This window comes from Petromyzon marinus, chromosome 55 (assembly GCF_048934315.1).
Source record: "Petromyzon marinus isolate PM22_M1 ecotype Great Lakes invasive population chromosome 55, UKy_Petmar_22M1.pri1.0, whole genome shotgun sequence".
Classification (NCBI taxonomy): Eukaryota; Metazoa; Chordata; class Hyperoartia; order Petromyzontiformes; family Petromyzontidae; genus Petromyzon; species Petromyzon marinus.
In genome coordinates, this window is record NC_133721.1 from 11,257,679 (window position 1) to 11,283,374 (window position 25,696).

Sequence of the window (25,696 nt, forward strand, 5' to 3'; positions counted from 1 at the left end):
GTCACCAGCCCCTAGTGACTAGCAGCCAGCGACTAGTACCCAGCCCCTAGTGACTAGTACCCAGCCCCTAGTGACTAGTACCCAGCCCCTAGTGACTAGTACCCAGCCCCTAGTGACTAGCAGCCAGCGACTAGTACCCAGCCCCTAGCGACTAGTACCTAGCCCCTAGTGACTAGTACCCTAGTGACTAGTACCCAGCCCCTAGTGACTAGTATCCAGCCCCTAGTGACTAGTACCCAGCCCCTAGTGACTAGTACCCAGCCGCTAGTGACTAGTACCCAGCCCCTAGTGACTAGTACCCAGCCCCTAGCGACTAGTACCTAGCCCCTAGTGACTAGTACCTAGCCCCTAGCGACTAGTACCTAGCCCCAAGTGACTAGTACCCAGCCCCTAGTGACTAGTACCTAGCCCCTAGTGACTAGTACCCAGCCCCTAGTGACTAGTACCCAGCCCCTAGTGACTAGTACCCAGCCCCTAGTGACTAGTACCCAGCCCCTAGCGACTAGTACCCAGCCCCTAGCGACTAGTACACAGTGACTAGCACCTAGCCCCTAGTGACTAGTACCCAGTGACTAGTACCTAGCCCCTAGTGACTAGTACCCAGCCCCTAGTGACTAGTACCCAGTGACTAGTACCCAGCCCCTAGCGACTAGTACCCAGTGACTAGTACCCAGCCCCTAGCGACTAGTACCTAGCCCCTAGTGACTAGTACCCAGCCCCTAGTGACTAGTACCCAGTGACTAGTACCCAGCCCCTAGTGACTAGTACCCAGTGACTAGTACCTAGCCCCTAGCGACTAGCACCCAATGACTAGTACCCAGCCCCTAGTGACGAGTACCCAGTGACTAGTACCCAGCCCCTAGTGACTAGTACACAGCCCCTAGTGACTAGTACCCAGCCCCTAGTGACTAGTACCCAGTGACTAGTACCCAGCCCCTAGTGACTAGTACCCAGTGACTAGTACCCAGTGACTAGTACCTAGCCCCTAGTGACTAGTACCCAGTGACTAGTATCCAGCCCCTAGTTACTAGTACCCAGCCCCTAGTGACTAGTACCCAGCCGCTAGTGACTAGTACCCAGCCCCTAGTGACTAGTACCCAGCCCCTAGCGACTAGTACCTAGCCCCTAGTGACTAGTACCTAGCCCCTAGCGACTAGTACCTAGCCCCAAGTGACTAGTACCCAGCCCCTATTGACTAGTACCTAGCCCCTAGTGACTAGTACCCAGCCCCTAGTGACTAGTACCCAGCCCCTGACTAGTACCCAGCCCCTAGCGACTAGTACCCAGCCCCTAGTGACTAGTACCCAGCCCCTAGTGACTAGTACCCAGCCCCTAGCGACTAGTACCCAGTGACTAGCACCTAGCCCCTAGTGACTAGTACCCAGTGACTAGTACCTAGCCCCTAGTGACTAGTACCCAGCCCCTAGTGACTAGTACCCAGTGACTAGTACCCAGCCCCTAGCGACTAGTACCCAGTGACTAGTACCCAGCCCCTAGCGACTAGTACGTAGCCCCTAGTGACTAGTACCCAGCCCCTAGTGACTAGTACCCAGTGACTAGTACCCAGCCCCTAGTGACTAGTACCCAGTGACTAGTACCTAGCCCCTAGCGACTAGCACCCAATGACTAGTACCCAGCCCCTAGTGACGAGTACCCAGTGACTAGTACCCAGCCCCTAGTGACTAGTACACAGCCCCTAGTGACTAGTACCCAGCCCCTAGTGACTAGTACCCAGTGACTAGTACCCAGCCCCTAGTGACTAGTTCCCAGTGACTAGTACCCAGTGACTAGTACCTAGCCCCTAGTGACTAGCACCCAGCCCCTAGCGACTAGCACCCAATGACTAGTACCCAGCCCCTAGTGACTAGTACCCAGCCCCTAGTGACTAGCACCTAGCCCCTAGTGACTAGTACCCAGTGACTAGTACCCAGCCCCTAGTGACTAGTACCCAGTGACTAGTACCCAGTCCCTATTGACTAGTACCCAGCCCCTAGTGACTAGTACCCAGCGACTAGCACCCAGCCCCTAGTGACTAGTACCCAGCCCCTAGTGACTAGTACCCAGCCCCTAGCGACTAGTACCCAGCCCCTAGTGACTAGTACCCAATGACCAATACCCAGCCCCTAGTGACTAGTACCCAGTGACTAGTACCCAGCCCCTATTGACTAGTACCCAGCCCCTAGTGACTAGTACCCAGCGACTAGCACCCAGCCCCTAGTGACTAGTACCCAGCCCCTAGTGACTAGTACCCAGCCCCTAGTGACTAGCACCCAATGACTAGTACCCAGCCCCTAGTGACTAGTACCCAGCCCCTAGTGACTAGTACCTAGCCCCTAGTGACTAGTACCCAGTGACTAGTACCCAGCCCCTAGTGACTAGTACCCAGTCACTAGTACCCAGCCCCTATTGACTAGTACCCAGCCCCTAGTGACTAGTACCCAGCGACTAGCACCCAGCCCCTAGTGACTAGTACCCAGCCCCTAACAACTAGTACCCAGCCCCTAGTGACTAGTACCCAATGACTAGTACCCAGCCCCTAGTGACTAGTACCCAGTGACGAGTACCCAGCCCCTAGTGACTAGTACCTAGCCCCTAGTGACTAGCACCCAGCCCGTAGTGACTAGTACCTAGCCCCTAGTGACTAGCACCCAGCCCCTAGTGACTAGTACCCAGCCCCTAGTGACTAGTACCTAGCCCCTAGTGACTAGCACTCAGCCCCTAGTGACTAGTACCCAGCCCCTAGTGACTAGTACCTAGCCCCTAGTGACTAGTACCCAGCCCCTAGTGACTAGTACCCAGCCCCTGACTAGTACCCAGCCCCTAGCGACTAGTACCCAGCCCCTAGTGACTAGTACCCAGCCCCTAGCGACTAGTACCCAGCCCCTAGTGACTAGTACCCAGCCCCTAGCGACTAGTACCCAGTGACTAGCACCTAGCCCCTAGTGACTAGTACCCAGTGACTAGTACCTAGCCCCTAGTGACTAGTACCCAGCCCCTAGTGACTAGTACCCAGTGACTAGTACCCAGCCCCTAGCGACTAGTACCCAGTGACTAGTACCCAGCCCCTAGCGACTATTACCTAGCCCCTAGTGACTAGTACCCAGCCCCTAGTGACTAGTACCCAGTAACTAGTACCCAGCCCCTAGTGACTAGTACCCAGTGACTAGTACCTAGCCCCTAGCGACTAGCACCCAATGACTAGTACCCAGCCCCTAGTGACTAGTACCCAGTGACTAGTACCCAGCCCGTAGTGACTAGTACCCAGCCCCTAGTGACTAGTACCCAGCCTCTAGTGACTAGTACCCAGTGACTAGTACCCAGCCCCTAGTGACTAGTACCCAGTGACTAGTACCCAGTGACTAGTACCTAGCCCCTAGTGACTAGCACCCAGCCCCTAGCGACTAGCACCCAATGACTAGTACCCAGCCCCTAGTGACTAGTACCCAGCCCCTAGTGACTAGTACCCAGTGACTAGTACCCAGCCCCTAGTGACTAGTACCCAGTGACTGGTACCCAGCCCCTATTGACTAGTACCCAGCCCCTAGTGACTAGTACCCAGCGACTAGCACCCGGCCCCTAGTGACTAGTACCCAGCCCCTAGTGACTAGTACCCAGCCCCTAGTGACTAGTACCCAGCCCCTAGCGACTAGTACCCAGCCCCTAGTGACTAGTACCCAATGACTAGTACCCAGCCCCTAGTGACTAGTACCCAGTGACTAGTACCCAGTCCCTATTGACTAGTACCCAGCCCCTAGTGACTAGTACCCAGCGACTAGCACCCAGCCCCTAGTGACTAGTACCCAGCCCCTAGTGACTAGTACCCAGTGACTAGTACCCAGTCCCTATTGACTAGTACCCAGCCCCTAGTGACTAGTACCTAGTGACTAGCACTCAGCCCCTAGTGACTAGTACCCAGTGACTAGTACCTAGCCCCTAGTGACTAGTACCCAGTAACTAGTACCTAGCCCCTAGTGACTAGTACCCAGTGACTAGTATCCAGCCCCTAGTGACTAGTACCCAGCCCCTAGTGACTAGTACCCAGCCGCTAGTGACTAGTACCCAGCCCCTAGTGACTAGTACCCAGCCCCTAGCGACTAGTACCTAGCCCCTAGTGACTAGTACCTAGCCCCTAGCGACTAGTACCTAGCCCCAAGTGACTAGTACCCAGCCCCTATTGACTAGTACCTAGCCCCTAGTGACTAGTACCCAGCCCCTAGTGACTAGTACCCAGCCCCTGACTAGTACCCAGCCCCTAGCGACTAGTACCCAGCCCCTAGTGACTAGTACCCAGCCCCTAGTGACTAGTACCCAGCCCTTAGCGACTAGTACCCAGCCCCTACCGACTAGTACCCAGTGACTAGCACCTAGCCCCTAGTGACTAGTACCCAGTGACTAGTACCCAGCCCCTAGTGACTAGTACCCAGTGACTAGTACCCAGCCCCTAGCGACTAGTACCCAGTGACTAGTACCCAGCCCCTAGCGACTAGTACGTAGCCCCTAGTGACTAGTACCCAGCCCCTAGTGACTAGTACCCAGTGACTAGTACCCAGCCCCTAGTGACTAGTACCCAGTGACTAGTACCTAGCCCCTAGCGACTAGCACCCAATGATTAGTACCCAGCCCCTAGTGACGAGTACCCAGTGACTAGTACCCAGCCCCTAGTGACTAGTACACAGCCCCTAGTGACTAGTACCCAGCCCCTAGTGACTAGTACCCAGTGACTAGTACCCAGCCCCTAGTGACTAGTTCCCAGTGACTAGTACCCAGTGACTAGTACCTAGCCCCTAGTGACTAGCACCCAGCCCCTAGCGACTAGCACCCAATGACTAGTACCCAGCCCCTAGTGACTAGTACCCAGCCCCTAGTGACTAGCACCTAGCCCCTAGTGACTAGTACCCAGTGACTAGTACCCAGCCCCTAGTGACTAGTACCCAGTGACTAGTACCCAGTCCCTATTGACTAGTACCCAGCCCCTAGTGACTAGTACCCAGCGACTAGCACCCAGCCCCTAGTGACTAGTACCCAGCCCCTAGTGACTAGTACCCAGCCCCTAGCGACTAGTACCCAGCCCCTAGTGACTAGTACCCAATGACTAGTACCCAGCCCCTAGTGACTAGTACCCAGTGACTAGTACCCAGCCCCTATTGACTAGTACCCAGCCCCTAGTGACTAGTACCCAGCGACTAGCACCCAGCCCCTAGTGACTAGTACCCAGCCCCTAGTGACTAGTACCCAGCCCCTAGTGACTAGCACCCAATGACTAGTACCCAGCCCCTAGTGACTAGTACCCAGCCCCTAGTGACTAGTACCTAGCCCCTAGTGACTAGTACCCAGTGACTAGTAACCAGCCCCTAGTGACTAGTACCCAGTCACTAGTACCCAGCCCCTATTGACTAGTACCCAGCCCCTAGTGACTAGTACCCAGCGACTAGCACCCAGCCCCTAGTGACTAGTACCCAGCCCCTAACAACTAGTACCCAGCCCCTAGTGACTAGTACCCAATGACTAGTACCCAGCCCCTAGTGACTAGTACCCAGTGACTAGTACCCAGCCCCTAGTGACTAGTACCTAGCCCCTAGTGACTAGCACCCAGCCCGTAGTGACTAGTACCTAGCCCCTAGTGACTAGCACCCAGCCCCTAGTGACTAGTACCCAGCCCCTAGTGACTAGTACCTAGCCCCTAGTGACTAGCACTCAGCCCCTAGTGACTAGTACCCAGCCCCTAGTGACTAGTACCTAGCCCCTAGTGACTAGTACCCAGCCCCTAGTGACTAGTACCCAGCCCCTGACTAGTACCCAGCCCCTAGCGACTAGTACCCAGCCCCTAGTGACTAGTACCCAGCCCCTAGTGACTAGTACCCAGCCCCTAGTGACTATTACCCAGCCCCTAGCGACTAGTACCCAGCCCCTAGTGACTAGTACCCAGCCCCTAGCGACTAGTACCCAGTGACTAGCACCTAGCCCCTAGTGACTAGTACCCAGTGACTAGTACCTAGCCCCTAGTGACTAGTACCCAGCCCCTAGTGACTAGTACCCAGTGACTAGTACCCAGCCCCTAGCGACTAGTACCCAGTGACTAGTACCCAGCCCCTAGCGACTATTACCTAGCCCCTAGTGACTAGTACCCAGCCCCTAGTGACTAGTACCCAGTGACTAGTACCCAGCCCCTAGTGACTAGTACCCAGTGACTAGTACCTAGCCCCTAGCGACTAGCACCCAATGACTAGTACCCAGCCCCTAGTGACTAGTACCCAGTGACTAGTACCCAGCCCGTAGTAACTAGTACCCAGCCCCTAGTGACTAGTACCCAGCCTCTAGTGACTAGTACCCAGTGACTAGTACCCAGCCCCTAGTGACTAGTACCCAGTGACTAGTACCCAGTGACTAGTACCTAGCCCCTAGTGACTAGCACCCAGCCCCTAGCGACTAGCACCCAATGACTAGTACCCAGCCCCTAGTGACTAGTACCCAGCCCCTAGTGACTAGTACCCAGTGACTAGTACCCAGCCCCTAGTGACTAGTACCCAGTGACTGGTACCCAGCCCCTATTGACTAGTACCCAGCCCCTAGTGACTAGTACCCAGCGACTAGCACCCGGCCCCTAGTGACTAGTACCCAGCCCCTAGTGACTAGTACCCAGCCCCTAGCGACTAGTACCCAGCCCCTAGTGACTAGTACCCAATGACTAGTACCCAGCCCCTAGTGACTAGTACCCAGTGACTAGTACCCAGTCCCTATTGACTAGTACCCAGCCCCTAGTGACTAGTACCCAGCGACTAGCACCCAGCCCCTAGTGACTAGTACCCAGCCCCTAGTGACTAGTACCCAGTGACTAGTACCCAGTCCCTATTGACTAGTACCCAGCCCCTAGTGACTAGTACCTAGTGACTAGCACTCAGCCCCTAGTGACTAGTACCCAGTGACTAGTACCTAGCCCCTAGTGACTAGTACCCAGTGACTAGTACCTAGCCCCTATTGACTAGTACCCAGCCCCTAGCGACTAGTACCTAGCCCCTACTGACTAGCACCCAGCCCGTAGTGACTAGTACCTAGCCCCTAGTGACTAGCACCCAGCCCCTAGTGACTAGTACCCAGCCCCTAGTGACTAGTACCTAGCCCCTAGTGACTAGCACTCAGCCCCTAGTGACTAGTACCCAGCCCCTAGCGACTAGTACCCAGCGACTAGCGAGCAGCGCGCTCTCCATGCCTCGCATGGCAGATAGCACTCCAGCCGACTGTGTGGACGCCTCACCTTGTCTCCATTGGGAGAGGGCGCAGCAAATGATCTCCACCCACCACATCACCCACCCCGCTACCAATACCCCCTATACCCTCCCTCAATGCGTGCAGGACTAGCTCGCGCTGTCCGTAAATACCAGCGGCGCCTTCCTTCCTGACGATCGCCAAACCGTCTGAATTGCGCTCCACAATTAGACTCGATTCGAGTGGAAGCCCCGCGTCAAAATTGCAGCTGCACCGGATGTTAAACTAAAACTATAAACTGGTTTTAACACGTAGGCTTGCACAACCAATACATATTTACGCGCTCTAACCCAAAAGCCTCTATTACGGATAAACTATGAACGATTTATAATTTGCCAGGTAAGGCCCCCACTGTTATATGCAGCTCTTATGCAGAAGCGACCTGGCTCTCACAAACGATAGCTCAGCGGAGTGGCGTAACTTCATCACGTGGAAATGTCTAGCAGCCAAGTGCTCTAAGCGCGCGATGTTCATTCCAAATGTGGAGGGAAAACCCAGAGAACCCGGAGATACAATCAACGTGAACACGGGGGAAAACATGCAATCTCTAAATATACAGGCGTCAGGGTCGGGATCGAACCCACGGACCCTCCTGCGTACGAACCTGTGTGGCAACGCCACTCAGGTTCGACCGCTAAGGGCTCCCCCATCCGTCTGATGCTCTCCTCCTACCGCTGCCGAGTGCGACCCCATTTCAATCGTTCATCTCTCTCGACCGCTTTGTCCAGTTCTCGGCGAGCAGTTGCTGCGACCTGCACGCGTCTGGGCGTGGCCAAGCGGTATGGCCACGCCCATCCATATTAGCATCGCCCCACCCCTTTACCAGTTAGCCAACTGCCCATTGCCAGCATCAGGATTTCCAAAGGCCCAATCATAGCTGCGCAATTGTGTCATCACGTGGCAATTGATAAAACAGGGACTCCTCTACTTACGAACGAGCCCAGAGGTCTGCTCGTCAGTCGATTTGTTCGTAAGTCCAACTTTACTCCCGTCAATTCCAAACACGTTGTACGGCGTGCACACTAAACACAGGGAACGGCTTCAAAAGTTGTATAATCTCCTGCAGATGTTGATGCCACTGGTTCTTCCCGTTCCGCAGACGTAGATGCCGCCACTGCCATCTGTTGCGCGGCGGTTGAACTTAACGACTCTCGGCCCGAACGGGTGCCTCTGAAAGTTCGTAAGCCGAATGTTCGTAAGTAGAGGCGTCCCTGTAATTCACGACGAATCGTCACCGAACGGATCGACGCGTTGGGAGTCGCGGGGTCTGCCTCGCTGCTGCTAGCAGCGAACCCGAATCGATATCTTAATTTATACTGAAAAAGGAATTTGAGGAGCTGTGAAAGGGGCCACGGGGTCAGCGAGTTTTACAAACACGGACAACGCAAACGATCGGAGTGCCAAGCGGACACGCGGCAAGCGAGGCACGGTTGCCCGACGAACCGGTTTGCGGAGACGATCACGCTCATGCGTTCAGCAATTCAGTTGCATCAAACCAAGTCGAGCAAACGGTCGCGACCGGTTGCAAGAGCTGCCCGCACACGCTCGTAACGCTTCGGTTGCATGCACCAAAGTTGGGGCAACCCGCTTGCGACCGCTCGCGGAAGAAGTTGGTTGGCGTGCAACCGAGCGGCCCGAGTAGGAGCGCGGCTGCTCGCTCGACTGCACGCGCACGATTTTACACATCAAGCAGACAGCAACCACGGACTAGCAAACCAGCGACCAGCGACCAGCAAGCCAGCGACCAGCGACCAGCAGCCGGCAAGGCTCTCCATCAGTGTACCGCGGGGCACAGAGCTGAGTGAGCGGAAAGCTGCCGGGAAGCAACGCGCGTCCCTCAAACTCCGCCCCGGGGTTCCGCATGCACAGCGCGGGACAGAGAGGGAGGGGGGGGGGGTTGGGGGGGGGCGAGAGATTGGGGGGGGGGTGTCGGTGAGCGAGTGAGTCGGTGTGATGAGCGGCGGTGGTGTGGCGTGCTTGTCTGAACGCTCGGCCTTCCCCTGGGTCGACTCAGCCTCGAGTGGGTACCTAATGCGGTGTGTAAGACGTCGCCACTCGGGAGACAAAGGCGGCCGGGCGTGGTGGTGCTGGCCTGCCCCACCCTTCCTTGTGTGCTGTTCCTGCCTTCATAGGTGCTCACTAAGGGAACTTGCCCCAACAGTCTGTTCAAAGCTATACGGGGGATCTTTGTCTTGGCTCCGGAGGGTGGGGAGGGATTCTTTCCTTCTCTGTGCCCTAGGGGCCAAGATTCCTAAATCCAGCGCTGGTCTTGGTTCGCGGCGATGCTGATAGCGCAGCATGGAAAACGCCGTGCGAACAATATAGCGTGTACACACACATACACACACGTGCGTAATTGTTGTTATAATAAATACGTGTTGCCTCCTAAGAAGACTCCGTCTCCTTACAAACCCACTACACGCAGCAGCAGCAGCAATCACCATCGTCGACCTGCGACTCGCAGCAGGTCGAACTACCTCAATAACAAACAAACCGAGACTCATCCACCTGCTCCATCAAATTCCCACACGTGGATGAAAGCAAGGCCGTAATTATAATATATATTGGGGGGGACACATCCCTCTAAATATTCTAATATGCTAAAAATATTCCCTCGCCCCCCCCAATAAATTGCTATAAAAATATTTAAAAAAATAATAATTGCGATGCTATGTAAATTAAATCAATTTGCTAAACCTTGGCCACAATATCTGGACTTATCTTCATATATCAATGCATAGATTTCTGTTTATATGATTGTGGTTATGGTTGTACTTTATTTATCCCTAATCTCTGCCATTACATACAATGAAACAAGAAACGGTAAAAAAACAGAGCAATGTAATAAATACAATAACACTATTAGACATTATTGTAAAAATAAATTAAAAGTCCATCCCATTTGTTAGTGAATTTTTAAAAATATTTTAGGCAGGAAATTAGTTTTCAAATTTAGATTTTTTTCTGGGGGGGGGGACCCTCAGACCCCCTTGAAGATTTGGTCCCCCCCCAATGTAGACTTCATGGCTACGGCCTTGGCTGAAAGAACGTCCACGTGGACCTTGATCGATGCGCGTGGATACGAGGGGGGGGGGGGGGGTGACGTTGCCGATGACGCGTTGCGGATAATGGGAACGATCGAGTGACAGTGGGCACGCCCTCAAAACAAACGTCACAACAACCCGGGGGACAAGGGGGAGCTCAACTGGACTTGCGGTGCCCCAGGCCAAACCACGCGGTACGAGTGCGGTAGATGGGGGTGGGGGGCAGCCTGACTGTCCCTCCTTACCCCCACCAGTGCAACGTTGGGATGTAGAACTCTGATTCGGGTATACTGGATGTGGTGTGCCGGGCTCATTGTTCGGACATGAGCGGTCTGAAATCATGCTCTGAGCAGTGGTGAAGGCAGAGGGGGGGGGGGGAGGACAGGAGGAGTAGAGAAGTGGAGGGGGGGGGGCTGGCAGCGTGCAAGTGCAGCAGCAGAAACCCGTGGCGCCACCGGTGCCCTGGAAGCGACGTGGGGGGGGGGGGGGGGCACGGGACAGGGCGCGGCAGGAAGTGGGGGGCACGGAAGGGGGCTGCGAGAGGGGAGCCGTGCGGGGGAGCGACTGCAGTCTGCGTCTTTACCCTCGGCGTCGCCGGTGTCGGCTGGGTGAGCGACGGTGGGGGGGGGGGGGGGGGGTGGGCGACGGGGGGTGGGGGAGGCGAGGGGGGGATGGGGGGAAGGGGGGCGAGGGGGGTGACACAGCGCACCACCGCGGGTCAAAAATCACGCCCTCTGTATGACCCACCCAGCCATGCCCTCTGTATGACCCACACAACCCACACAGCCATACCCTGTGTATATCCTACCCAGCCATGCCCTCTGTATATCCTACCCAGCCATGCCCTCTGTATATCCTACCCAGCCATGCCCTCTGTATATCCTACCCAGCCATGCCTTCTGTATATCCTACCCAGCCATGCCCTCTGTATATCCTACCCAGCCATGCCTTCTGTATATCCTACCCAGCCATGCCTTCTGTATAGCCTACCCAGCCATGCCTTCTGTATATCCTACCCAGCCATGCCCTCTGTATATCCCACCCAGCCATGCCCTCTGTATATCCCACCCAGCCATGCCCTCTGTATATCCTACCCAGCCATGCCTTCTGTATATCCTACCCAGCCATGCCTTCTGTATATCCTACCCAGCCATGCCCTCTGTATATCCCACCCAGCCATGCCCTCTGTATATCCCACCTAGCCATACCCTCTGTATAACCCACCCAGCCATGCCCTCTGTGTATCCCACCCAGCCATGCCCTGGCAGCCGGGCTTCGTATGGAGCAAGCGGACATTGATAAATCAGGAAAATAAATGAATTCAACGACGAATAAAACACACGCAAAAACTCCACACGAGTAACGGGAGAGACGCAACGCTCACTCCGGCTCTCCTAACTCTCGCTGGCGTGAGAGGTGGCATGCTCTGCAAACACAACAACAACCAAAACAACAACAAACAACCACAAGGACAAGACGCACGCACAAGCACGAGAACCAACGGGACGTAACTCAGGGGCAATAAAGGAACAAGCAGCGGTGAGCTATGGGGCAACTGCGGACCCGTGGTGATGTTCCTAGCGGTGACGGTCACCACCACCACCACCACAACCGCCACCGCCGCCGCCACCACGACCACCACCAACAGCGAGAGGGGGAGCTCAACTTACGGAGTGCCTTGGACCGGATGGCATCATCGCCGAACCCGGGGTAGTCCTGTGGTCCAGCGAGCGTGAAAGGGGGAGAGCAGAACAAAGCGGGCGGGCGGGCGGTCTAGTGCGTTTGCAGCGTTTATGTGTGTGTAAGGCGTGCACGCGTGTGTGTGCCGTCTGTATGACCCACACAACCCACACAGCCATGCGTTCTGTATATCCCACCCAGCCATGCCTTCTGTATATCCTACCCAGCCATGCCCTCTGTATATCCTACCCAGCCATGCCCTCTGTATATCCTACCCAGCCATGCCTTCTATCGCTTCTGGGGAGCGAAAGTGTAGCGGTTAGCGCGCTGCGCTATGAACCTGGCGACCCGGGTTTGATTCCGGCTCACGGCCAACACCAGTGACGATTTTCTGAACCGGTCCCGGGCCTCCCCTAGGTCGACTCAGCCTCAAATGAGTACCTGGTGCGGTGTGTAAACATTGCCACTAGGGAGACAAAGACGGTCGGGCGTGGTGCTGGCCACCCACCCCCTCGTGTACCGTTACGGCTTTCATAGGTGCTTGCTAACAGCACTTGCCCCTACAGTCTGTTAAGGCTATATGGGGGATCTTTGTTCTTTGTAACTGAGTGTGTGTGTGTGTGATTGGGGAGCGGTAGTGTAGAGCTTAGCGCTACGCTGCGCTAAGAACCTGGCGGGCGACCCGGGTTCGATTCCCGCTCACGGCAAACACCAGTGACGTTTATCTGAACCGGTCCTGGGCCTCCCCTTGGTGGACTCAGCTCAAATGAGTACCTGGGTGCGATGTGTAAACATCGCCACTAGGGAGACAAAGGCGGCCGGGCGTGGTGTTGGCCACCCACCCCCTCGCGTGCGGTGCCGGCCTTTATAGGTGCTGCTCGCTAACAGCACTTGACCCTACAGTTTGTTAAGGCTATACGGGGGATCTTTGTCTTTGTGTGTGAGTGACCGGGTGTGTGACCGGGTGTGTAACTGTATGTGTGTGAGCGGGTGTGTAACTGTGTGTGTGAGAGAGCGGGTGTGTAACTGTGTGTGTGTGTGACCGGGTGTGTAACTGTGTATGTGTGTGTAACTATGTGTATGTGAGAGTGGGTGTGTAACTGTGTGTGTGTGTCTCACCCCCTTGCTGTCCAGGGTGCTGGACTTGGCGTTGAATTTCACCGTCTTGAGACGTGCCCGCTCCTTCCTCTCCACCCTGCGTACACCGCCACCACCATCATCATCAGAATCAGCATCATCAGCATCAGTATCAGCATTCGCATCAGCAGCATTACCATAATCAGTATAATCAGCATCAGTATTAGCATAATCAGCATTAGCATCAACAGCATTACCATCATCAGTATCAGCATCATCAGCATTAGTATCAGCATCATCAGCAGGATCAGTATAAGCAGTAGCATTAGCAGCAGCATTATCATCGTGAGTATCAGCATCACCATCATCACCAGTATTATAAGCAGCATCAGTATCAGCATTATCATCAGCAGCAGCATTGCCATCATCGGTATCAGCATCATCAGCAGCAACATCAGCATCAGCAGCATTACCATCATCAGTACCAGAATCATCAGCGTGCACGTGCGTGCGTGCGCATCCTCACCGGCGCTTGCTGGGCACCACCCCGATGAGGTCGCCCTCCCCGTCGGGGGTGACGCGCCGCGCCTGCCACCACTCGTCATCCGAGGCGTTCACCACGTGGAGGATGTCCCCGAAGCGGAAGCTCAGGCCCTGGCTGGGCAGGCCGCTGTCCTTGGTGCGGTCGTAGTCGAAGAGCGCCCTGCACGATGCACGGGGGGGGGGGGGATGGGGGTCAGGCCAGGTGCGCGCGTGCGCGCGTATGTACTGGGGAGACTCCTCTACTTACGAGCGAGTTAGGTTCCAGAGGTCTGTTCGTAAGTCGATTTGTTCGTAAGTCGATATGTTGGTAAGTCCAACTTTACTCCCCGTCGATTCCAAAAACACGTTGTACTGCGTGTAAACTAAACACGGCGAATGGCTTTAAAAGTTGTATAACCTCCTGTAGATGTAGATGCCACTGGTTCTTCATGCTCTGTAGATGTAGATGCCACTGGTTTTTCACGTTCTGCAGATGCAGATGCCACTGGTTCTTCGCGTTCTGCAGATGTAGATGCCACTGGTCCTTCATGTTCTGTAGATGCACTTTGTTCTTCACGTTCTGCAGATGTAGATGCCACTTCACGTTCTGCAGATGTAGATGCCACTGATTCTTCACGTTCTGCAGACGTAGATGCCACTGGTTTTTCACGTTCTGCAGATGCAGATGCCACTGGTTCTTCGCGTTCTGCAGATGTAGATGCCACTGGTTCTTCGCGTTCTGCAGATGTAGATGCCACTGGTTCTTTACGTTCTGCAGATGTAGATGCCACTGGTTCTTCACGTTCTGCAGATGTAGATGCCACTGGTTCGTCACGTTCTGCAGATGTAGATGCCACTGGTTCTTCACGTTCTGCAGATGTAGATGCCACTGGTTCTTCACGTTCTGCAGACGTAAATGCCATTGGTTCTTCGCGTTCTGCAGATGTAGATGACACTGGTTCTTCACGTTCTGCAGATGTAGATGACACTGGTTCTTCACGTTCTGCAGATGTAGATGCCACTGCTTCTTCTTCACGTTCTGCAGATGTAGATACCACTGGTTCTTCACGTTCTGCAGATTTCGATGCCACTGGTTCTTCATGTTCTGCAGATGTAGATGCCACTGGTTCTTCACGTTCTGCAGATGTAGATGCCACTGGTTCGTCACGTTCTGCAGATGTAGATGCCACTTCTTCTTCACGTTCTGCAGATGTAGATGCCACTGGTTCTTCACGTTCTGCAGATGCAGATGCCACTGGTTCTTCGCGTTCTGCAGATGTAGATGCCACTGGTTCTTCACGTTCTGCAGACGTAGACGCCACTCGTTCTTCGCGTTCTGCAAATGTTGATGCCACTGGTTCCTCACGTTCTGCAGATGTAGATGCCACCACTGCCATCTATTGCGGGGTGGTTGAACTTACGACTCTCGTTCCGAACGGGCAACCGGACATACGGACCAGGTTTGTTCGTATCTCTGAAAGTCCGTAAGTCGAATGTTCGTAAGGTGAGGAGTCCCTGCATATTGTTGTATGTTGAACTTATTTCGCACCATACAGGACGTAGCCAACCGTGCTAATCAGAGGTGCGGGAAATCGGAATTGCGGGATACACATATGCCACCCTGGGCGACACGGTGGCTATGCGATGTTAACGACCTCGCCTCGTATACAGGAGGTCGTCGGTTCGATCCCGAACCTGATGCCTGCTGCTGTATATTTTGCGTGTCTCTCTTTCCCTCTCCCCGTGGTCGCGTGCAATTTTCTACCGGTCCTCCGGTTTTTCCCTCCACATTTAGAATGAACATCACGCGGTTCAGAGCATTTGGCTGCTGATATAAATTTCCACTTGATGATAAGCCCACTTCGTTGAGCAAATCATTCGTGATGGCCAGGTCGCTTCTGCAAATATAGAGCTATGCAGCTCAGTGGGCTTTACCTGGTCAAATAATTGTATACTTTTTAATCTCGATTCGAAGCTTTCGTGACTGCACGAATCCATACTCATTGATTCTTTCGGTAAAGTCACGGAGGTAGGAAAATAATAATGGATGACGACGTTCCAATCGCAACACAAGCAATCGTCATCAGGTGAGACGACCACAGCAAGAAAACTGCTGAAGCAAACTTGTTGATAGTTTTAGTTTACAGGATACTCGACAACACCGCTGACGTTGGTCATTGGTGAGCGGGAATCGAACTTAGGCAGCGGGGTTCTTGGTGCGGTGTTGCTCGCTAAGCCACCGCTCCCCTCCACACAAAGACAAAGATCCCCGTATAGCCTTAACAGACTGTAGGGGAAAGTGCTGTTAGCGAGCACCTATAAAGGCCGGCACGGCACACGAGGGGCGATATTTACACACCACACCAGCTACTCATTTCAGTCTGAGTCGACCTAGGGGAGGCCCAGGACCGGTTCAGATAATCGTCACTGGGTGTTGGCCGTGAGCGGGAATCGAACTTGGGTCGCCGGTTTCGTAGCGCAGAGTAGCGCCGACCGCTACACCACCGCACACCACGTCTCCCGGCTGCTCTCAGTGACTCTCCCCCCCCCCCCCCCCCCCCCCCACCGGCTCAGGCGCTGCCTACCTCACGTAGAGGGAGCGCTTCTGGCTGGTCTTGAGCGAGCCAGAGCCCGTGCTCAGGCTGCTGTTCATCATCTGCTCTCGCAGGTCGTGGATCTTCGCCTCAAAGCGGCTGTACTCTGTGGGGGGCACGGGGGGGGGGGGGGCGAGGGGGGGGCGGCATGGGGGGCAGGGTGTGGGGGTTAGGAGGGGGGGGGTGTGTGGCTCGTACTCGCTGTACACGGAGTGCGGTCTGAGTTGTGTGCGAATTCTGCTGCACGCGACTCTAAGGGGTCATGCGTTTGTGCTGCTGCACTGTGTCCCGCGTCACTCGCTGTTCCGCGTCACTCGCTGTCCCGTGCTGTCCCGCGTCACTCGCTGTCCCACGCTGTCCCGTGTAACTCGCTGTCCCGTGCTGTCCCGCGTCACTCGCTGACCCGCGTCACTCACTGACCCGCGTCACTCGCTGACCCGCGTCACTTGCTGTCCCGCGTCACTCGCTGTCCCGCGTCACTCGCTGACCCGCGTCACTCGCTGACCCGCGTCACTCGCTGACCCGCGTCACTCGCTGACCCGCGTCACGCGCTGTGCTGGTGCGCACCCTCAGGCTTGTACTGCGCGATGATTGTGACGGTCTGGCCGGCGCCCTTCAGCGCAGCGGCCGCCTGCTCATGCGTGGCTCCTCGAAGGTCGATGCCGTTCACCTAAACACAAAGGTGCTGTAGCCTTCACACACTGTAGGGGCAAGTGGCGCTAGCGAGTAGCACCTATGAAGGCCAACTCACACAGACACACACACTTACGCACACACACATTCACACACAGACACAACCATTCACACACAGACACACACACTTACAAACAGACACACACATTCACACACAGACACACACACTTACACACAGACAACAACAACCGCCATTCGCCACTAAGTGGTGGTGACGTCACCACGACGTTTGTGCCAGGCCATGTGCACCTTGAGGCCACGTGAAGTGTCGAACGCCCGCTGACAGGAGGTCACGGGGCAGACCCTGGTGCCACGGGTCGACTGACTGAGATGACTGAGATGACTGGCTGATGCACCACCTGTGCCCCCTACTGTGCCAACCTGCTGTGTTTTAGCCACCCGGCGCTCCGCTCGTTGTTGTGAGCATCGCTCCTCCGCCCTCCGTTGTTGTTGGAGGGCGACTGCCTCCAACTGCCCAGTAGCGTCCTTCACGAGCCTCCTCCATAGAGGCCGATCTTGACACTGTTGGTACCAGTCATCGGCAAGTCCACTCAGCTCCACGTCCTCCTGTACCACATCACTCCATCTCTTCTCTAGCCCGTGCCGCGCCCCTTTAGCCCCCTCGATCCGGCCGAACAAAAGCTGTTTCGTCATGTGGGGGCTGGGCATGCGGGCTACATGACCCAGCCAACACAGCCTTGCCTGCCGGAGGAGCTCACCGATGGGACATTGCCCAGATCTTTCAAAGATTTGTGGGCTCCTCACACAATCCAGCCTAGTTAAACCCAGGATGGATCGTAGCTGGCAGGCTAGCCTAAATGTTTCTAACCGGCGAAGATGTTACATTAAGGGGGTCCACGTTTCGCAAGCGTAGAGAAGGGAGGGAATGACCGTGGCCGAGAAGACCTTAAGCTTAGTGCGGAGCGACAGACCAGGTAGCTTCCACACAGCGTTGCGCAGCCAATGAAAATACATTGCCGCTCGACTGATTCGGAGTGAGACCTCTGCTGTTAAAACGGAGCAGGTCATAAGCACACTGCCCAGGTATGGGAAACTCTCCACTCTCTCCACAACTGCCCCATCACCGTTTGGGAGTTGTGGGGGTGGAGTGTCCGATGGTACAAAATACCCAGGCAGGTGCTTAGTTTTGGTGGGGCTGATGGTAAGGCCCCATCTCTTAGTGGCACGCTCCAGTCTCAGCAGCAGCGTCTCCAACTCCTCCTCTGAATGAGCAGCTATTACCAAATCATCGGCATACATAACGTGGTTGAGCAATAGGGAGCCATCCCTTGACCGCACCCGGGCATCGATCAGCCTCCCATTATATCTGTACCAAATGGAGATTCCCCCGATACAGCTATTGAAGGCTTCACGAACTACGTGGTCAAAATAGATGTTAAATAATGTGGGAGCCAGAGGATATCCCTGTCGCACCCCAAGGTGTACAGGGAATGGTTTGACTCCCGGCCACGTAGTTTTACCCGGGCCCGCTCACGATCATGAAGGTCCTTAATGATCGTGAGCAGTGGGTTAGGGACTCCAAAAGCACGAAGAACAACCCAGAGCCCAGGCCTACTGATGGTATCATAGGCATTCACCAGGTCAATAAAGCAGAGATGTAGGTCTTGTTGGAATTCCCTACACCTCTGCTGTAGCAGACGGACCGAAAATATAGCATTTGTGCAGGACCGCCCTTTCCTGAAACCGCATTGGGGCTCCGCAAGCCTCTCCTCAGCGTGCCTGGCAAGGCGATGTTGAATAATCATTGCCAGGACCTTTCCCGGCACGCTGAGGAGTGAAATGCCCCTGTAGTTGTTACAGTCTGTGCGGTCCCCCTTCTTAAAGAGGGGGACCACCAGGGCATCCTTCCAATCCTGCGGAACCTGTCCAGTGGTCCAGTCTGTTGTTATGATGTCATATAGGGCAGTCTATGCACAAACGCCACCCTCCCTCAGCATTTTGCTTGGGAGAGCATCTCTACCCGGTGCCTTTCCTGGTCTCAGACTCCGGATTGCCTTCAGTACTTCCTCAACAGATGGCACCTCAGCCAGCCACTCACAGGGGGTGACTTCTTCCAATATTTGAGGCACTGCAGCCTCAGCAGAGTCATCCCCACTTTGTGCCACGATGTTTTCCTGGCTGAGGGATTTCCCCTCCTCCAGGACCTCACAGAAATGCTCAGCAAATCTGCAAACCTGTTCCTGGGGGTCAGAGATTGGATCACCGTTTTTTTCCCCTAATGATGGTAATAGGTGTGGAGTTGCAGGTTCCTTTTTTTATGGAGTTAAATAGAGATTTGTGATCGCGGGTCACTGAGGCAGACTCTATCTCCTCAGCAACCCGCGACCACCACCCATCCTTGCAGCGCCTCACGGCTCTCCGAACCTCCGAGCGAAGGCTGCGGTAAGCCTCCTCATTCTCTGACGTGGGATTCTGTAGCCGATGACAGTGGGCCTGTCGCTTTTTCTCAACCATCCTGAACACCTCCTTTGTCAGCCAGGGTCTCTGGGGAAGTCTCATGCAGCCATTGCAGCTGCATGAGTCACAGTCCTAAACCTCACCCTTTTACCCTCGACATCAGGAGGAGTGGGGGACGATGCCAACCCCAGCCGCACGCGATGATGAAATTCTCGCTTGCAACTTTCATCAGATAACTGAGACCAGGCCACTTTAGGTTGGAATGGGGTCCTGGGTATACACCCACCACCGGAGTGGAAGAATGGCAGGCGCACTTTACAGATGACTAGTCGATGGTCAGAGGACAGATCAGCTCCACTGTAGGTCCTGGTGTCAAGGACATGGGCTCGCATCCGCTGGTCCGTCACTATGTAGTCCAGCAGATGTTCTTGTTTGGACCCGGAATGCATCCATGATGTTGTGTGGTTGCGCCGATGCCAGAACAGCGTGTTGGTAATTACAAGCCCATGGGCTGCACAATAATCTAGCAGCCTCCTACCATTGTTATTGAGCTGATCTGGCCCATGCCCTCCAATCACTCCAGACCAGGTGCCAGCATCATGACCAACTCGGGCATTGAAGTCACCCAACAAGATGACTCTATCCCGAGGGGCACTTTAGCCAGCACCTGTGACAAGTCATAGAAGGCATCTGACTCATCGGCTTTGCCTGCATCCCTCCACGGATGTTCGTCTTCGGTGGGGGCATAAGTAACCACGACCACCACTCCTCGCCTCCGGTTGATGGGAAGACACACACACTCACACACACAGACACACACACTCACGGAGAGACACTCACACAGACACACACACTCACAGACACACACATTCACACACAGACACACACATACACACACTCACACACAGACACAACAACAACCGCCATTCGCCACTAAGTGGCGGTGACGTCACCACGACGCGTGTGCCAGGCCAAACGCACACACACAGACACCCAGACACTCACACACAGCCACACACAGACACAAACTCACACACACAGACACACACTCTCACAGAGAGACACTCACACAGACACACACACACAAACACAGTCCTGCGTAACGTGCTGTCCCGCGTCACGTGCGCACACACGCACGTACACATGCACGTACGCATGCACGTTCGCACGTACGCACGTACACACGCATGTACACACGCACGCACGTGCACGCCTGCACGTATACAAGCACGTACACACGCACGTACACACGTACGCACGTACACACACACGCACGCTCGTCCCCGCGCTCACCGACACGATCTGATCGCCACGCCGCAGCTCCCCGCTGAGGTCAGCGGGGCCCCCCGCCAGGATGAAGGAGATGAAGATCCCCTCCCCGTCCTCGCCCCCCACGATGTTGAAGCCCAGCCCCGTGGAGCCCTTGTGCAGCGCGATCTTGCGCGGCCCGCTGGTTGACCCGGGAGCGAAGTTGGGGAGGGGGGGGGGAGGAACACACACAACATGCAAAGGTCCCCCGTGTAGCCTCGCGCGGACTGCTGGCGCAAGTGCGGTTAGCGAGCTGATGGGGCCTGCGAAGGCCGTCACGGCGAGCGAGGGAGTAGGGGGGGGCACAGCACCACCACGCCCGACCGTCTTTGTCTCCCCGGTGACCGCAGCTTGCGTGGTAGAGCTGGGGAGTTGTTGGTTGAGGGTCATGGGGAACAGGGTTAGAGGTGAGGGGTCAGGGTGAGGGGTCAGGGTGAGGGGTTTGGGATCATCGCGGATGACGATGATTGGGGTGGTTCCCCATTCCTACACCCTCACCCCCAACACTCACCCTCCCCCCCTCCACCCTCTCCCACACTCACCTCTCACCCTCCCCCCTACACTCACCCTCCCCCCCACACTCACCCTCCCCCCTACACTCACCCTCCCCCCGTCCACCTTCTCCCACACTCACCTCTCACCCTCCCCCCTACACTCACCCTCCCCCCCCCACACTCACCCTCCCCCCTACACTCACCCTCCCCCCGTCCACCCTCCCCCCTACACTCACCTCCCCCCCCTCCACTCACCCTCCCCCCACACTCACCCTCCCCCCAACCACTCCCCCCACCACTCCCCCCACCACTGCCCCCACCCCGCCCCGCCCTCCGCTCCCCTCCGCCACGCCCACCTCAGCATGTCATCGTCGCCCATCAGAGACTTGGGCACGGGGGAGTAGCGGGAGGGCGAGGGGGGGCCGTGGACGCCCCCGTACCCGCTGGGCCCCATCACGTGGTTGTCCATGCTGGGGGGGTAGGCTGCGGGTATGAGGGAGACAAAGGCGGACGTGGAGGGGGGAGAGGGACGCAGGCATCAGCAGGTGCGGAGGTGGGGGGGTCACAGGATCCTTTCTCACGCCAAGGGGCCAGCAACAACCAGAACCGTTGAATGTGTACAGGTCTGTGTGTGTGTACAGGTCTGTGGGTGTGTGTCTGCCTGTGTGTGTGTCTATCTGTGTCTGTCTCTGTGTGTGTGTCTGTCTGTGTGTGTGTTTGTCTGTGTGTGTGTCTGTATCGTGTGTGTCTGTGTGTCTATACAGATGTGAATCTATACAGGCGTGTGTCTGTACAGGCGTGTGCGTGTACATGCGTGTACAGGCGTGTGTCCGTACTGGCGTGTGTCCATACAGGCGTGTGTCCATACAGGCGTGTGCGTGTACAGGCGTGTGTCTATACAGGCGCGTGTCCGTACATGCGTGTGTCCATACAGGCGTGTGTCCATACAGGCGTGTGTCCATACAAGCGTGTGCGTGTACAGGCATGTGTCTATACAGGCATGTGTCTATACAGGCGTGTGTCCATACAGGCGTGTATCCATACAGGCGTGTGTCCATACAAGCGTATGCGTGTACAGGCGTGTGTCTATACAGGCGTGTGTCTATACAGGCGTGTGTCTATACAGTCGGGTGTCTATACAGGCGTGTGTCTATACAGGCGTGTGTCTATACAGGCGTGTGTGTGTAAAGGCGTGTGTCTGTACAGGCGTGTGTGTGTACAGGCGTGTGTCTATACAGGCGTGTGTCTATACAGGCGTGTGTCTATACAGGCGTGTGTCTATACAGGCGTGTGTCCATACAGGCGGGTGTCTATACAGGGGTGTGTCTATACAGGCGTGTGTCCATACAGGCGGGTGTCTATACAGGCGTGTGTCTATACAGGCGTGTGTCTATACAGGCGTGTGTCCATACAGGCGGGTGTCTATACAGGGGTGTGTCTATACAGGCGTGTGTGTGTACAGGTGTGTGTCTATACAGGCGTGTGTCCATACAGGCGTGTGTCTATACAGGGGTGTGTCTATACAGGCGGGTGTCCATACAGGCGTGTGTCTATACAGGGGTGTGTCTATACAGGCGTGTGTGTGTACAGGCGTGTGTCTATACAGGGGTGTGTCTATACAGGCGTGTGTGTGTACAGGCGTGTGTCTATACAGGCGTGTGTCTACACAGGCGTGTGCCTATACAGGGGTGTGTCTATACAGGCGTGTGTCTGTACAGGCGTGTGTGTGTACAGGCGTGTGTCTATACAAGCGTGTGTCTATACAGGCGTGTGTCTATACAGGCGTGTGTCTATACAGGCGTGTGTCCATACAGGTGTGTGTCTATACAGGCGTGTGTCTATACAGGCGTGTGTCTATACAGGCGTGTGTCCATACAGGCGTGTGTCCATACAGGCGTGTGTCTATACAGGCGTGTGTCTATACAGGCGTGTGTCCATACAGGCGTGTGTCCATACAGGCGTGTGTCCATACAGGCGTGTGTCCATACAGGCGTGTGTCTATACAGGCGTGTGTCTATACAGGCGTGTGTCTATACAGGCGTGTGTCTATACAGGCGTGTGTCCATACAGGTGTGTGTCTATACAGGCGTGTGTCTATACAGGCGTGTGTCTATACAGGCGTGTGTCCATACAGGCGTGTGTCCATACAGGCGTGTGTCTATACAGGCGTGTGTCTATACAGGCGTGTGTCTATACAGGCGTGTGTCCATACAGGCGTGTGTCTATACAGGCGTGTGTCCATACAGGCGTGTGTCTATACAGGCATGTGTCTACACAGGCGTGTGTCCATACAGGTGTGTGTCTATACAGGCGTGTGTCTATACAGGTGTGTGTCCATACAGGCGTGTGTCCATACAGGCGTGTGTCTATACAGGCGTGTGTCTATACAGGCGTGTGTCTATACAGGCGTGTGTCCATACAGGCGTGTGTCCATACAGGCGTGTGTCTATACAGGCATGTGTCTACACAGGCGGGTGTCTATACAGGTGTGTGTCTATACAGGTGTGCGTGTGTGTGTACAGGCGTGTGTCTATACAGGCGTGTGTCTATACAGGCGTGTGTCTACACAGGCGGGTGTCTATACAGGTGTGTGTCTATACAGGCGTGTGTCTATACAGGTGTGTGTCTATACAGGTTGTGTGTGTGTACAGGTGTGTGTGTGTACAGATGTGTGTGTGTACAGGTGCGCGTGCGAACAGGTCAGCTGCTGACCGCTGGTGACGTCGGGCGGCCCGTAGGTGTCCGACAGGTAGAGGCTCGTGGGCTTGGCCACCTTGAGGTACACTACGTCCGAGGTGCTCTTCAGAGCCCCCACCGCGTCCTCGTGTGTCACCTCCTCCAGGCACATGGCGTTTACCTGGGGGGGGGGGGGGGCAGAGTGCAGCATGTGCAGCGTGAAGTGAAGAGGAGCGGCGTGTGTGCAGCATGGGCAGCGTGTGCGAGGTATTCGGTCGAGTGCGGTGCAGCATGCAGGGTGCAGCAGGGTGTTAGGGCGCAGCAGGCTGCAGAGGGGCGCAGCAGCATATCAGCAGCGTGCAGCAGGGTGCAGCAGCACGGTGCAGCAGCAGTGTGCAGCAGCAGGGTGCAGCAGCAGGGTGCAGCAGCACTGTGCAGCAGCGTGCAGCAGCACGGTGCAGCAGCAGTGTGCAGCAGCAGTGTGCAGCAGCAGGGTGCAGCAGCAGGGTGCAGCAGCACTGTGCAGCAGTGTGTAGCAGCACTGTGCAGCAGTGTGTAGTAGCACTGTGCAGCAGGGTGCAGCAGCAGGATGCAGCAGCAGGGAGCAGCAGCACGGTGCAACAGAACGGTGCAGCAGAACTGTGCAGCAGAACTGTGCAGCAGAACTGTGCAGCTGCACTGTGCAGCAGGGTGCAGCCGCAGGGTGAAGCAGCACGGTGCAGAAGCAGGCTGCAGCAGAACAGCGCAGCAGTGTGCAGCAGTGTGCAGCAGCACGGTGCAGCAGAACTGTGCAGCAATGTGCAGCAGCACGGTGCAGCAGCAGGGTGAAGCAGCACGGTGTAGCAGCACAGTGCAGCAGTGTGCAGCAGCACGGTGCAGCAGCACGGTGCAGCAGAACCGTGCAGCAGGGTGCAGCAGCGGTGTGCAGCAGCACTGTGCAGCAGCAGGGTGAAGCAGCACGGTGCAGCAGAACTGTGCAGCAGGCTGCAGCAGCGAGCCACTGACCGCGAGCAGGCGGTCCCCGATCTGCAGGCGGCCGTCCTTCTGCGCGGCGCCCCCGTCGATGATCTTCGTCACGTAGATGCTGTTGTCTCCCGGCATGTGCTGGTTGCCGATGCCGCCCGCGATGCTGAAGCCCAGGCCTGGTGGTGGTGGGGGTGGGGGAGGTGGTGGGCGGGGCGGGGGGCGGGGCACCACACGGTGGGGGGGGGGGGGCACGACAAGGAGGGGGGGGGCACGACACGGGGGGAGGGGGAGGTTATGGTGAGCGGAGAGGGTCGGGGATTAGGGTTGGGAGGGTGACGGCTACAGAGGCCGAGGGTCGGGCGCCAGGAGGCTGTGGGGGTGGCGGTCGTGGTTGGCGCCTGGGCTTAGCGGGGTGGAGGTGCGGTGTGTGGCGCTACGTTCGGCGTGGTGCGTGGTGCTGTGTGCTTCGGGGTGCTGTGCGCTTCGGGGTGCTGTGCGCTTCGGGGTGCTGTGTGCTTCAGGGTGCTGTGTGCTTCGGGGTGCTGTGTGCTTCGGGGTGCTGTGTGCTTCGGGGGTGCTGTGCGCTTCGGGGTGCTGTGTGCTTCGGGGTGCTGTGTGCTTCGGGGTGCTGTGCGCTTCGGGGTGCTGTGTGCTTCGGGGTGCTGTGTGCTTCGGGGTGCTGTGCGCTTCGGGGTGCTGTGCGCTTCGGGGTGCTGTGCGCTTCGGGGTGCTGTGTGCTTCGGGGTGCTGTGCGCTTCGGGGTGCTGTGCGCTTCGGGGTGCTGTGCGCTTCGGGGTGCTGTGCGCTTCGGGGTGCTGTGCGCTTCGGGGTGCTGTGCGCTTCGGGGTGCTGTGTGCTTCGGGGTGCTGTGCGCTTCGGGGTGCTGTGCGCTTCGGGGTGCTGTGCGCTTCGGGGTGCTGTGTGCTTCGGGGTGCTGTGCGCTTCGGGGTGCTGTGTGCTT

At 56.2% G+C, this 25,696-nt stretch overlaps 1 protein-coding gene across 7 annotated transcripts in view; it reads right to left on the minus strand.

The window, feature by feature from the left end:
• The window catches only part of LOC116954417 (disks large homolog 1-like), a 157,061-nt gene that overhangs the window by 13,740 nt on the left and 117,625 nt on the right, over positions 1–25,696 (minus strand). For 4 of the 7 annotated variants that reach the window (XM_032974908.2, XM_032974911.2, XM_032974910.2 and 1 more), the window contains 10 exons: positions 24,775–24,911; positions 23,806–23,950; positions 21,450–21,576; positions 20,585–20,741; positions 16,748–16,850; positions 16,172–16,286; positions 13,591–13,767; positions 13,107–13,182; positions 11,978–12,023; positions 10,891–10,911 (listed from right to left, as the gene is read on the minus strand). In XM_032974908.2, coding sequence (XP_032830799.1) covers positions 10,891–10,911; positions 11,978–12,023; positions 13,107–13,182; positions 13,591–13,767; positions 16,172–16,286; positions 16,748–16,850; positions 20,585–20,741; positions 21,450–21,576; positions 23,806–23,950; positions 24,775–24,911 — 1,104 coding nt within the window. The remainder of the gene's footprint in view (positions 1–10,890; positions 10,912–11,977; positions 12,024–13,106; positions 13,183–13,590; positions 13,768–16,171; positions 16,287–16,747; positions 16,851–20,584; positions 20,742–21,449; positions 21,577–23,805; positions 23,951–24,774; positions 24,912–25,696) is intronic. The other 3 variants (XM_032974909.2, XM_032974913.2, XM_032974914.2) reach the window with 1 other exon arrangement.